General features: G+C 36.8%; 1 protein-coding gene across 2 annotated transcripts; it reads right to left on the bottom strand.

Moving 5' to 3' along the window:
- Window positions 1-963: 963 nt before the first annotated feature.
- On the bottom strand, window positions 964-9391 carry LOC132160139 (profilin-2-like). 2 transcript variants are annotated; one of them, XM_059569868.1, is made up of 3 exons: window positions 9094-9381; window positions 4522-4714; window positions 964-2192 (listed from the first exon to the last, which is right to left on the bottom strand). In XM_059569868.1, exons 1-3 carry the CDS (start codon window positions 9223-9225, stop codon window positions 2095-2097), a joined length of 423 nt encoding a protein of 140 aa, XP_059425851.1. In that variant the 5' UTR covers window positions 9226-9381; the 3' UTR covers window positions 964-2094. The 2 variants fall into 2 exon arrangements, with proteins under 2 accessions (XP_059425851.1, XP_059425852.1); XM_059569869.1 differs by lacking the exon at window positions 964-2192 and adding an exon at window positions 2303-2570 and having other exon boundaries at window positions 9094-9391.
- Between the last annotated feature and the right edge of the window lie 1982 nt (window positions 9392-11373).

Below are 11373 nucleotides of genomic sequence, written 5' to 3'. Positions count from 1 at the left end.
GTCTTGGCTCTGTGACCTGACCCCTATTAAACCATGGATAAATCAGTCAATCGATTGATTGAAAGTGTTTAAGGCTGGTTGCCTTCCATTGTCAAAGGAACTTGTTCCTGCGGTGCCCTCAATCTGGCAAACCACACCAGCATAGAGTCTTAAGACAAGGAGAAACTACCACATTCTCCAGTATTTTGAATTTGGACTGCCATACCCATTTGTAATTGTTGGCTGTCAATACTTCAGTATTGAATATAAACAGAAGTAGAACAAGAAGTGTGCACAAATCGTTCATACAGAGACGAAATAAAGCCATTCTTTGCAATCATTGTGCTTTTATATTTTAGCAATTCTAAATCCCAAATTTATAACAGTTTTTTGGAACCAAAAACAAAAGTTCTGAGGGAAACGTGGTTTTGCACAATAAAAATAGGATTGTAAAAGGGGTGAACATTTTCTGGTAAATTGCCAAACTTTCTAGGAAGAAGATTTTTTTTAAGTAAAGTTTCTGAAAATTTACTATAGAAAGGTTTCATCCCTTTGCAACCTTAAAAACAAAGGTTTATTATTATTATTAAAATTTTTCCTTTTGTGCAGCAAATCCTTGACCATTTGTTCTCCATTTGTTGTGCAATAAAGTAAAATGGTATTTTATAAAACCAACGGGAAAAAAAAAAAAGTCCATATTTCATCAAGTTCTTTCAACAGATTCAGTGTTACTCATTACCACAATGGGGGGAAAAATAATTGACTTTTTTTTTTTATGAAGATCTGAAAGTTTTAAAACCGTTGCATTCAGCTAAAGTTTGACTTCTCCATTTTTTTTGTGCAAACAAGAAAAATTGTGCAATAAAACATGTCTTCCATGAACAAGTTCCATTATTTTGTGCAAACAGTCCATTATCTTCTTTAAACTAAAAAAAAAACAAAAAACAAATTAAAATAACACAGCATAGAAAACAGACAAGTAACTGGGTTGGAATATATTTATTTTATCTGTCTGTAAACAAGGTGGTGAAAATTAACTCATGGCATTTCTCAGTTTTTATGCATAAGAAATCAGACTAGATCCAAGATATATGAAAAAGTACAGGGGGAAAAAATAAATGAACTAGAGGCACCTTTACAGATCACCCACAAGGCCAAAGCTTCAGCAGATACTAAAAACCCCTGAACAAAGCAGCGACAATCATTTGGGAAGCTGTTTGAATCGATAACAACAGATTCTCTACATTATGGCACAGGATACACATTATGATTTTAGTGTCACACTTGAATATTTGGACTTGATGAAACATCAAGTTTTGACAGATAGTTGTATCGCTGGCGACTCGAAGGCAATTTATTCCACAGTCATGAAAGTATGGGTTCAATTCGATATAAGTGTTGAAGTCTGCGATCAGGCGCTAGTGTTTTTTTGGTAAGCATTGGATTAAAATTGGTCTGACTGAAAAGAAACCCTAGACTGCTGATCCCCAATTAATTATACATTACATAAGCTAGCAAAGTAAGTGCGATGACGGAATGTCAAGAAACATTTAATTGTGGGGTTGATTGGGGGGAAAAATGCTACCTGCAGCTCAAAAAAAAAACCCTTAAAGCCAACTACGGTCCTCAACTTGAGAAAAAAATATCAATTGGTGGTGTTGAGTTTACAGATTAGTGTTGATGCGCCAATGGTGACAAACTTCAGGTTGAGGAAAGAAAAAAAAAAAAAAAAAAAAAAGACAAAACGGATGTTTGTTAGAGCAGATGCCATTTTTAATTTGACGAAAATGCTAAATTTGTCATCCAACCTAACTAGGGTTCATTCAGTAGGTCTGAAGATATGCATACAGACAACCGTTCCCAGACTTGATCTAGGAATGGGAATTTGAGTAGAGTTCAAGCCCTTGGTTAATCAACCAAACTCCCAAAAAAGCCAATTTTTGGTGTGAAGCACCATGGGATCGTAGTGCCAAAATGGGAATGAACTCAATAAATGGAGCTTAATGGGAAAGAAATGTGGTTTGGGTAGCACAAATAGAAGTAAAGTTGAAAACCAATGGAAGATGAAGCCATCAAGAAGAGTTAGCAGAATGAGCCGCTAGGATTGGAGGGGTCTTAATATCCAGATTTCCTCAGGTATTCAGCCATGGTATATGCTTTCTTGTTGAGCAGCCCTCCATGGGTGCCTTCCTTGCCCATGACAATAACCAATGCTGGAGTACACAAGGGGGGAAAAAACAAAACAAGAACAAAAATCAACAAACTTGAGGGGGGGGCGGGGTTAAAGACATGACTTTCTCAACTTAAAGCGATGCAATTGTTGATGAGATTCATTACCCTTCCCTGCCATTAAGATGTCCAAAAATTTACGTGTTTCAAGGTGGGAAAAAAAAATTGTCACAGCTTATTAATGGGAACGTGGGTGAATTTTTATTCTCCCCCTAAATTTCACTACTTGATCAAAAAAAAAAAAAAAAAAAAAAAAAGAAAAAGCTAGAACCCCGATTCCCTCAAGTATTTTGCCATTGAATATGCCTTCTTATTCAGGCCGCCGCCATGGACCCCTTCTTTGCCCATTACAAGAACCAAGACTGAAAGAGAAAGACAGAGAGAGGAAGTTAAGAGGACAGGAAGATCCCAGCGTGGGAAAAAAGCCAAACCAAGACCAACGAGACCAGAAAAGGACAGAATAAAAACCACAAAGAGAAAGAAATAACATGCATGCAGGCTAGAGAAAAATACCTTCATTTAGCTACTATTAGTAACACTTTAATAACTAATGGTTCAACTTTGTTTTTAAGAGTAGTGTGCTATTTTTGTGCTATCATCAATTTCAGATTTACAAGTTTTTATCTGTCAAGTAAACGCAATACAATTATGGTGATGTTAATTATAATGCACTATAAGTTACAATCATTTTAGACTTATACAAATAAATTATATATTGGAGTATATCTGTTGACACTTGAGATAAATAACTATAGCTTAATATTCAACGTTATTAAAAATATATACGGTAAATTGTACATGTTATTTTACGTTACAAAACAATGTAATTAAGTTAGGAATGGACCACCATGATAAGGTTGCATTGCAAAACTATTAAAATAAATATAATATTTAATATTACTATACATTTCAATTAATATTTAGAACAATATTTGTAATTAAGGTTTTTTTAAAGTTATAAAACATTATTTTAAATTAAATATAGTTATTAGTATTATACCATTTATATATTACAATAAATATTTTTGTAATATTATAATTTAATGAATTAATCTACCATTTTTGGCCAGTATAAGCTACACACTGGATCAGATGTTATGCTAATCGAAAATCTGCCTTTTTGGTAATGCTTAGTTATATAATTACTCAAAGTAATGATTGGCGACAGGCCGCTGAATTATTACAAATTAATACAGATCTGAAGAACAGTAATTTATGATCCATTATCCCACTTCTCTTTCAATACATTATATCTTTCTTCCTTAAAACGCTCACACATACTACTTTCTTGCACAACTTGTCTTTACAGAAATATTTATTTCCTGGTTCTCTTGCTGTTGCAGGCCGTAGGGCTCTTGCTAATAGCTGAAATATTTTGGCAAAGTGAACAGGAACTGTAATGCAGTTAATCACAGTTCAACACCTTATAATGTCTGTCTTCCAATCAGAATGAAGCATTCAACAGCACTGGAGTAATGAACCTTATTATAATGTTACCATTCAAGTTTAGCAATGACCAAACAGTTAGTATGTTCATCTGGAGATCATTTTCCAGAAAGTGTTGATTAGCCTAAGTGTTAGTGAAGGAGACTGTGATTCGTTAAATTCAAGCAGGAAAAGCAAGTTTAGTTCCTCTCCTCAATACATGCATGAGCCATGAGAAAGAGATTGATTCATAAAGGAACACTTTTTCAGGAAACAGGAAATCCGCTCACATTTCAGACCCAAGATGTGTGTGAGCGTAGCAGAAACACACATGCATGTGAGAGGGAATGTACCTCCACAGTTCCCAGAAACTTCCCGAACACCTGACCTCAAGTCTCGGGGTCAACCGAGACGTTTGCAAACAACGGTGTAGAAAACCCATATTGGTAAAAGCATGATTCTCAAAGAAATGCTTAATTTTGTTTCAGGCAAAATTATGATTATTTTTCAGTCTATTAGGATTTTTGCATTACACTACAGTAAAAAAAAAAAAAAAAAAAAAAAAAAAATTTATATATATATATATATATACACCCACTGATAAGTCACTTTACTGCACCCATTTGTGAATATTTAATGACTTTTGGCTCCGATTAAATCATTTTTAAACTATTTATGGAAACGATCATTATTCCCGCTTCCAAGTCTGCCTCGGAAAATGGAATTTAAAATAATCACAAGTCACATGTACACAAGACTCCGATGTTATACAGGAAAGATATTGAGGAAAGGAAACATCTACATTATTATTCAACTACCACTGAAAAAACTAAATAGAGGAAGTTTTACTAACTAAAGATACTTGATGAAATAAGAACGGATTACTACCTTTGGCTGCTTTGCCGACAGTGATGTTGTACGTGGGCTCTCCTCCTTGACTCTTCGTCCTTATGTCCATTGTCCAATCATTGTCGATAAGGAGGCTGTCTCGGATAACTGAGCACTTCTTTGAACCTAAGGTCAGGCCGTTGGTGAAGAAACTTTGTCGGTCTTTGCCTACTAGGACGTCGATTTCTGTGGGCTGGTTTAAAAAAATAAAACAAAACCATATTAAATGTGGAACTGTATCTTTCTTGTCTAGTCTTTTACATTTAATTTTGGATTAATGAACAGCCAAATGCAATCAGCGACTGCAGGTAGGCGGTTAGAGGAGCGTGATCCTTTATGTAGAGATCCATGCAGATCATTTTAGATAAACTAAAGATACAAAGTCGTAGGAATGTCATCGCGCACTTTGAACATCAATGAGTCCTTAAGAACAAAATGAAAAGATGAGTTAAATATAGTGGCCTAGTCAGTTAAAACTAGCTGTTTTTGTGCACAATGTTTCCTTTTAGAGTGAAAAGACAAATCACCAGCTGTTGGAAACACCTGGCCTATACACGACTTTTACCTTTTCCTTTTTTTAATCTGCCTGACAACTCAGTTTTTGTTCTTCTGTGGTGTTGTTAAAGCTGCGGTCACATCAGTGAAATATTGGCTAAATTTCACAAACAAAAATGTACAAATGAACACTTTCTAACCAAGAACCTTTCTGTTGGTCAACATAGCATATTCACGTGACCAAGTTGACCTAATAAAAAATAGTGAGGGAAATTCGCAATGTGGCGAATTTGCATGACCAACTTGAATTTTCCCAAAGCAAAATTCCCAATCTTGGAGACTACTATAGAAATCACCAAAATTATGCCGAGCAACCATCAATGTGTCAAAATTAGCTAAATTTGGCATAAAACAAAGCTCTATTGTCAAAAGCATAGCAGTGTTTCAAACATATCAGACACCAAAGTCACTTGCAAACTAATTAGCTTTCTATTGGTCAATGCGATTAAATCACATGACCAAAAACAATGCAAAATCTGTGTGGGTAAATCTTTTGGCTTTGCCCACAAAAATTCTGCTGAGTAACGATGAATTTTGCAGGTAATATAAGTATAATGTCAATAGTGTTGTGATGTTTCAAGCCCATTTCACACCAAAAGTCACTTTCAAACCAATCAGCATTCTGGTGACCAGTGCAGCGAATCACAAATTTAGGTTCATAAATAATTTGTGAAAATTTAGGCAAAATGGACAGTCCTGCAGATTCCTATTGAAATGACTGGATTACCAAATTTTGCCGAGAAGCAATAAACGCGTTAAATATGTCCCACTTGAACCCATCTGTGGGAAGAAATCTTTCAGCCTTGCGCAAAATTCCCTAACGTGCAGATGGCTAATGAAATTACTGGATTTCATTCACTAAATTTCGCGGATCGACGATAAATCTTGACCCCCACCTTTACGTTGAGCAAATCTGCGTTAACCAACTCAAATTTGATGCCAAGTTTGAACAAGGAAAACTTTAACCCTGAAGCCCAAAGTATAAATACATTTTTACACATATGCAAGGTTTCATACACTGTGCGTGTGATGCACATTTTGTCAAAAATAGTATGCACGTACTGTACACAGAACCTGATTTTTGTAACCAGGTGACGTGCATTACATTTGTTTTGCAGTAATCAGTTGATCCACAAGGTGGCAACACTGGCCCAGGTCATTATTTCACAAGAGAAATCTAAAACAAAGATTGAACAACAAAATAGTGGAGAATGTGACAACACCAGACAACTTTTGTTAAAAAATGCTTAGTTTTTTTTTATTGATCATACCTGGAGATAAACGTTGCAAACACTGGATAAAGATTAAATTGTTTAAAACACAGGTGTCGACTGCCTGTGTTTGGGCATACTATCAAATGGAGTATACTTTGAAAAGCTACATGACTGTATGCATGCGCTAGTGTACGCGAACTAAAAAAAACAAAGCAGACTTTGGGCTTACAGCCAAATTCCCAAATCGCACAGATTTTTCTTAATTACTCTATTTTTATTCATTCTGATTCACAGTCTTCCAAACACAATGAAAACATCATTGATTTTCACACTGCCAAACGACATCCCACTACAAATGCTCCAGTTTGATCAATAAATAGCAAGTATGTATGTTTATTTTTAGAGTACTCTACGATTTCCAAAGGATATTTCTGGAGCATGATAAAAGCATAGCGGAGGTGATTTGTACCATAGTCCTTAAAAGGAGTAACTTCTACAACACGACATATCTGGGAAACATTCTGCCTAACCCTCAAACTGGAATGCAGTAATCATATTAAACAACGTTTTTTGTGCCAAATGCCAGCGCTGATCAAGCCTGAACATGCAGTTTTCCTATTCCTTTCATTGTCATTTGGACTGCATCGCAGTAGCTTTGTTTGTACTAGCCCACTACGAATCTACAGAGCCGTTTTCCCCTAAGGCCAAACCACATAAAACTAAAAGCAGCTAGTCTTTGGTGAGAATCATCGAGTCGATGCTATTTCCAGTGAGGGCTGGAGGCGCTTGCAGGGCGACAGACTCTGCCTTAAACTTCATGAAGTCTTTTTGAACTCCTACTCCGATTCGTTTCTTTCTCTATCAGTCCAGGAATCTAAAACCTACTGCGCTCCCTGTCTAAACCCGTATGACTGACAGAGGCTGTCAAGCTTCAACACGAGAGGCAATGCTGGTTTAAAACAACATGAGGGGGATGAGATGATAGATAGCTTTTTAGGTGAACTATACTGAAATGCCTTAAAAACGTTCAACTTACCGAACTATTATAAATAAATATATTATATAAAATAAAGTCTGACATGACTCAACTTTGGAAATCCATTACAACAGTCCTTCATAGATGCATATTCCTATAGCGCTGCAGAAAACATACAATAAAAGGATGACCACACCTGAATTCTCCAGTCTTCTACGATTACTGGATAAGGATTTTTTTTCAAAATCTTGTTACTCTCATTATTACCCTCGCCAAAATAATTTCTAACCGATGGAATATTTTAGAACTGAATTCACAAAAGAAAAGTGTATGAATATGTTTAACGTTGGTTGAATTTCCTGGCATTAAAACAAACTTTCCAAATACTTCCAGGTTTTCCATAACCATATGAACCTTGCGATATACAATACTTTATAATACTAAAGGGACAGCTCAGTTTCAAGTTGTTCAAAACATGTATGGGTTTCTTTTTTTTTCTCCTGTTTCTACACAAAAGACGAATGTTAGTAACCAAGTTGATGGTAGCCATTGACTTACTAAGATTGTGCCTGGAACTTGAGTAAATTATGACAATTTTAATTGTTTGGGTGAACTATCCCTTTAAATATGCAAGTCTGTTGCTCCAGTTGGCCAAAAAGTAAAATTGTCATTATTCACTCTCATGTATTTCCTAACCGGCATGTCCAGCTTTCTTCTTCTGTCGAACACAAGCGATGATATTCTGAAAAGTGTTTCAGTGTTTTTTTGTTCATACAATAAATCACCATCATACAGGTATGAAAGAACATGAAGGTGAGTAATGTGAGTTAAAATGTAAAATAATTTTGGGTGAACTCTCTCTATAAACCTGTTAATCAAAATGTACATCGAATGTTTAGCCTACATTTGCCAAAGTAAACTTACAAGCAGCCACTGAAGGCACCACATTAAGCTGAAGGGAATAAAGGTCAGTGTGACAAATAAGGCCGTTGTTAGGTTTATTAACGCCCATTTATGGAGCGCCATCTTGGACAACGGGAAGAGGGCACGGAATGCGCAGATCCCGTATTCTGGAATGACGTTACGCACATTCCGCGGCTAAATGACGCGTGTGTTCCCGTACGGAACGCTAGTCTAGTGGTTTTCTAATCTGACCGGTTGATCGCATCGGCCTGTTTGTTGCTTGCACTAACAACACCTTCCTTTTCATGACAAACTTTGCACCACCTCAAATCAGACTCTTAACGCTCGAGACTTTTATTTTATTAAAATCAAAATAATAATTATTGCTTAAGATTTGAGATTTTTCGCCCCAATACAGCCAGCTAACCTAGATGATCAAAGCCTAACAAGTAACGGCGCAAGAAATCGAAACAATCTCATCCCGGGTGAACAAAAATCTCTCCAAATAATAGTTTGTTTAGTCAGCTAGCAGCCAGAATGTGTTCTCTTTGAAGCCCATTCAGGCTGCTGGGGCCCTGTAGATCTAATAAACTGGCGGACAGGTTGATCGAAGCCATGGCCGTGTTCCAAACCCTCGGGAGTCTCCTACAAAGACAGCACTCCGGAGTTACAGCAGCATGTTGGGGCGTTTTATTTTTATTTTATTTTACTAAAATCTCGCTTTGTTTTACGCGATGTAAATAAAACATCATCTTTTAAATCGAGCTTCAGTTTTATGCGCTAATTCGTAATTAAACGCGGTTTATAGCCGAACTCCCAGCAACCACGCGGTCTAGATAGGCGGCGTACTAGGTATTAAAACAGCCAGTTTTCAGCCCTCCACTAAAGGCAGCATAAAGAGTGCAGTTAATAACGTGTATTTACCGTGATGTTTATGAATGTGCCCCCCGCCTGCGCTGCCCACACGTATTTAGAGTCCGAGTTGCACCCAACAATGGCGGAGTCCTGGCAGACGCCATCCGCCATCAGATTGTCCACGTAGCCCTGCCACGACATGTTTGCCTTCTGGTTTCAGACGCTCACGAGCTAGCCTTAAGAAGACGGGACTGACAGTATCGCGCGGTTACCGTGAATCTGGATGTCCCGCACGCCCCCTTCTCTAATGAGGGTTTGAGCAGTAAAGAGTCCCGGCTGAATGGAGACTCTGGGTGTAGTCCCTCTAATATCCCTCCGCGCCTAGGCTGCGCTCCATTAGGACAAAGCCGCGGATTAATACGAGTTCTGATTGGACGCTAGTGTGCATGGGCGTTTAGAAGCCACGTTTTTTTATGACGACGTTAGTTAATGTGTACAATGTATGTAAGAAACAACAATACGTTTTAACCTTTGAAGCTGGGAGTACTATTTCAATGCTCTCTACTTTTGGTTTGTACTGCACGTTTTACTTTGCTTTCAGGACCACAACTTCAGTGTTAATTCACATCAAAACAGATGTGAATCAATCAAAAGATCTTTGTCTTTGTCACATGGCAAAGAACGAACTCCAGATGCGAGCTAATGTTGACATTTCTCTGAAGCGGCTTAATTCCTTTTTTTATTTGGTAGATCCAGAACTTTGCCTGTCATTGTTTTTATTTTTTGTTCATTTTTACACTCAAATAGCCTTTTTCGTCCAAACATTTTTTATTAAAGCTCCTCCTAAAATTCATTTTAGTTGCAACCCAAGGTATCAGGTCGGATCACAGGTGGATTTTGGAAGAAATGGCCAACCTGCTTCATGTAGCAACATCAAATATGTTTCTGTCTGTATGTACGTGTCTGTAACAACCAAATCTGACATAATGAACCCTAATGAAATACATTTAATCAGTTTGACAACATTAAATCGTTTAGTTTTGTTGTTTATCCAAGTAGGGGTAACTGCAGCCTGGAGCAATGGGCGTGGCAAAAGATGGGCGTGTCGAAAGGTTTCTCATTGGTGGAAAGAAAGGTAGGGGGCGTGACAAAAGGTTTAGCGATAAATGGCTGTTCCGCCTAAAGGCGAGCCATACTCTTAATCGCGATTGGCCTATAGATCAATAGAAAGCGATAAATTATACACATAATCCTATAAAACCAATCGAAATTCGTCCAATGTAAAAACAGCGTTAATGATGTAAAGAATATTATTTTAAATTACTTTCGAAAGTAGGCCTACCTTCAAAATGGCTTACTGACGTAATCACCACCGCACGTTTAGGTCTTAGTTTAGCAATAATCAAAAACAGATTACAATTATTTTTGAGAATACAAACGTCTCTTAACACGGTTAGTCACACTTGCTGTTCTTAAGTTAAAGTCATTTAAAGTCAGCTGTATTTGTTAACATTAGTGAACTAACAAGAACAAACAATGTACATTAACTAACCAAGTTTAATAAATACTGTATCAAATGTATTGTTCATAGTTAATGTTAGTTAATACACCAGTCAACAAATGAAACTTTATTGTAGTGTTACACTAGAAAACTAGGTTTTGCCTGATAGAGAAAAATAAATATGACAAAACCATTAAATTATCAAATTTAAAAATTAGCCAGACGAGTTAAGTAACCATGTTTTAAGTTCCATTATATTATAATACAACTGTACTACTGACTCTTCACTGAGTACCAAAAGTACATATGCTTCCTGTGCATGGTTTCTAAAAGAATGGAATCAGAAAAAAGTTGATAGAATAGAATAGAAAAAGAATAGAGCAAGCTATTTGGTTAATGTGCATGTACCACTCCAACATGTTGGGTTAACTTCCAAAGAGTGAATGTCCTTTGAGTGCACTTTGGGCAACGGTACAGTCAAGGCATGAGGATCTAATACAAGAGGCAAATCATTCAGAGTAAAGTTAATGACAGTGCTTGTCTCCATCTTCTCATGTTGACAATGTGCCTCTGAAGGAAAGTCAGTGTCTTTCTCAGGTGTGGTGGATATGCAATGTTGAAAGCAGAATACATCCACAAGGCTGTTATGAAGCTTCATCAAGGCTGGTGCACTAACACACATCTGGTCCATCTTCTGTTACCACACTGAGCCCTCGAACTATGATTGCCATTTTACAGTCAGTATCCATCAGGTGTATGGTAGGAAAGGTGTAGAAGGGTCCCCCTTTCATAAAATAAATAAATAAAAAGAATAACAACAACAATAATAATAATAATAACGAGAAAAA

The sequence above is a fragment of the Carassius carassius genome, chromosome 16 (assembly GCF_963082965.1).
Source record: "Carassius carassius chromosome 16, fCarCar2.1, whole genome shotgun sequence".
NCBI lineage: Eukaryota > Metazoa > Chordata > Actinopteri > Cypriniformes > Cyprinidae > Carassius > Carassius carassius.
This window is presented reverse-complemented; position numbering and strand designations above follow the sequence as displayed.

Bases quoted from the DNA above. Each gene is read 5' to 3' on its own strand.
- LOC132160139 (XM_059569869.1), bottom strand. From the start codon at position 9,225: ATGTCGTGGCAGGGCTACGTGGACAATCTGATGGCGGATGGCGTCTGC. The intron at 4,715-9,093 runs GTAAATACACGT...TTTTTAAACCAG, and splicing joins GCACATTCATAAACATCACG to CCCACAGAAATCGACGTCCT. The intron at 2,571-4,521 runs GTAGTAATCCGT...TTTCTCTTTCAG, and splicing joins TGTCGGCAAAGCAGCCAAAG to TCTTGGTTCTTGTAATGGGC.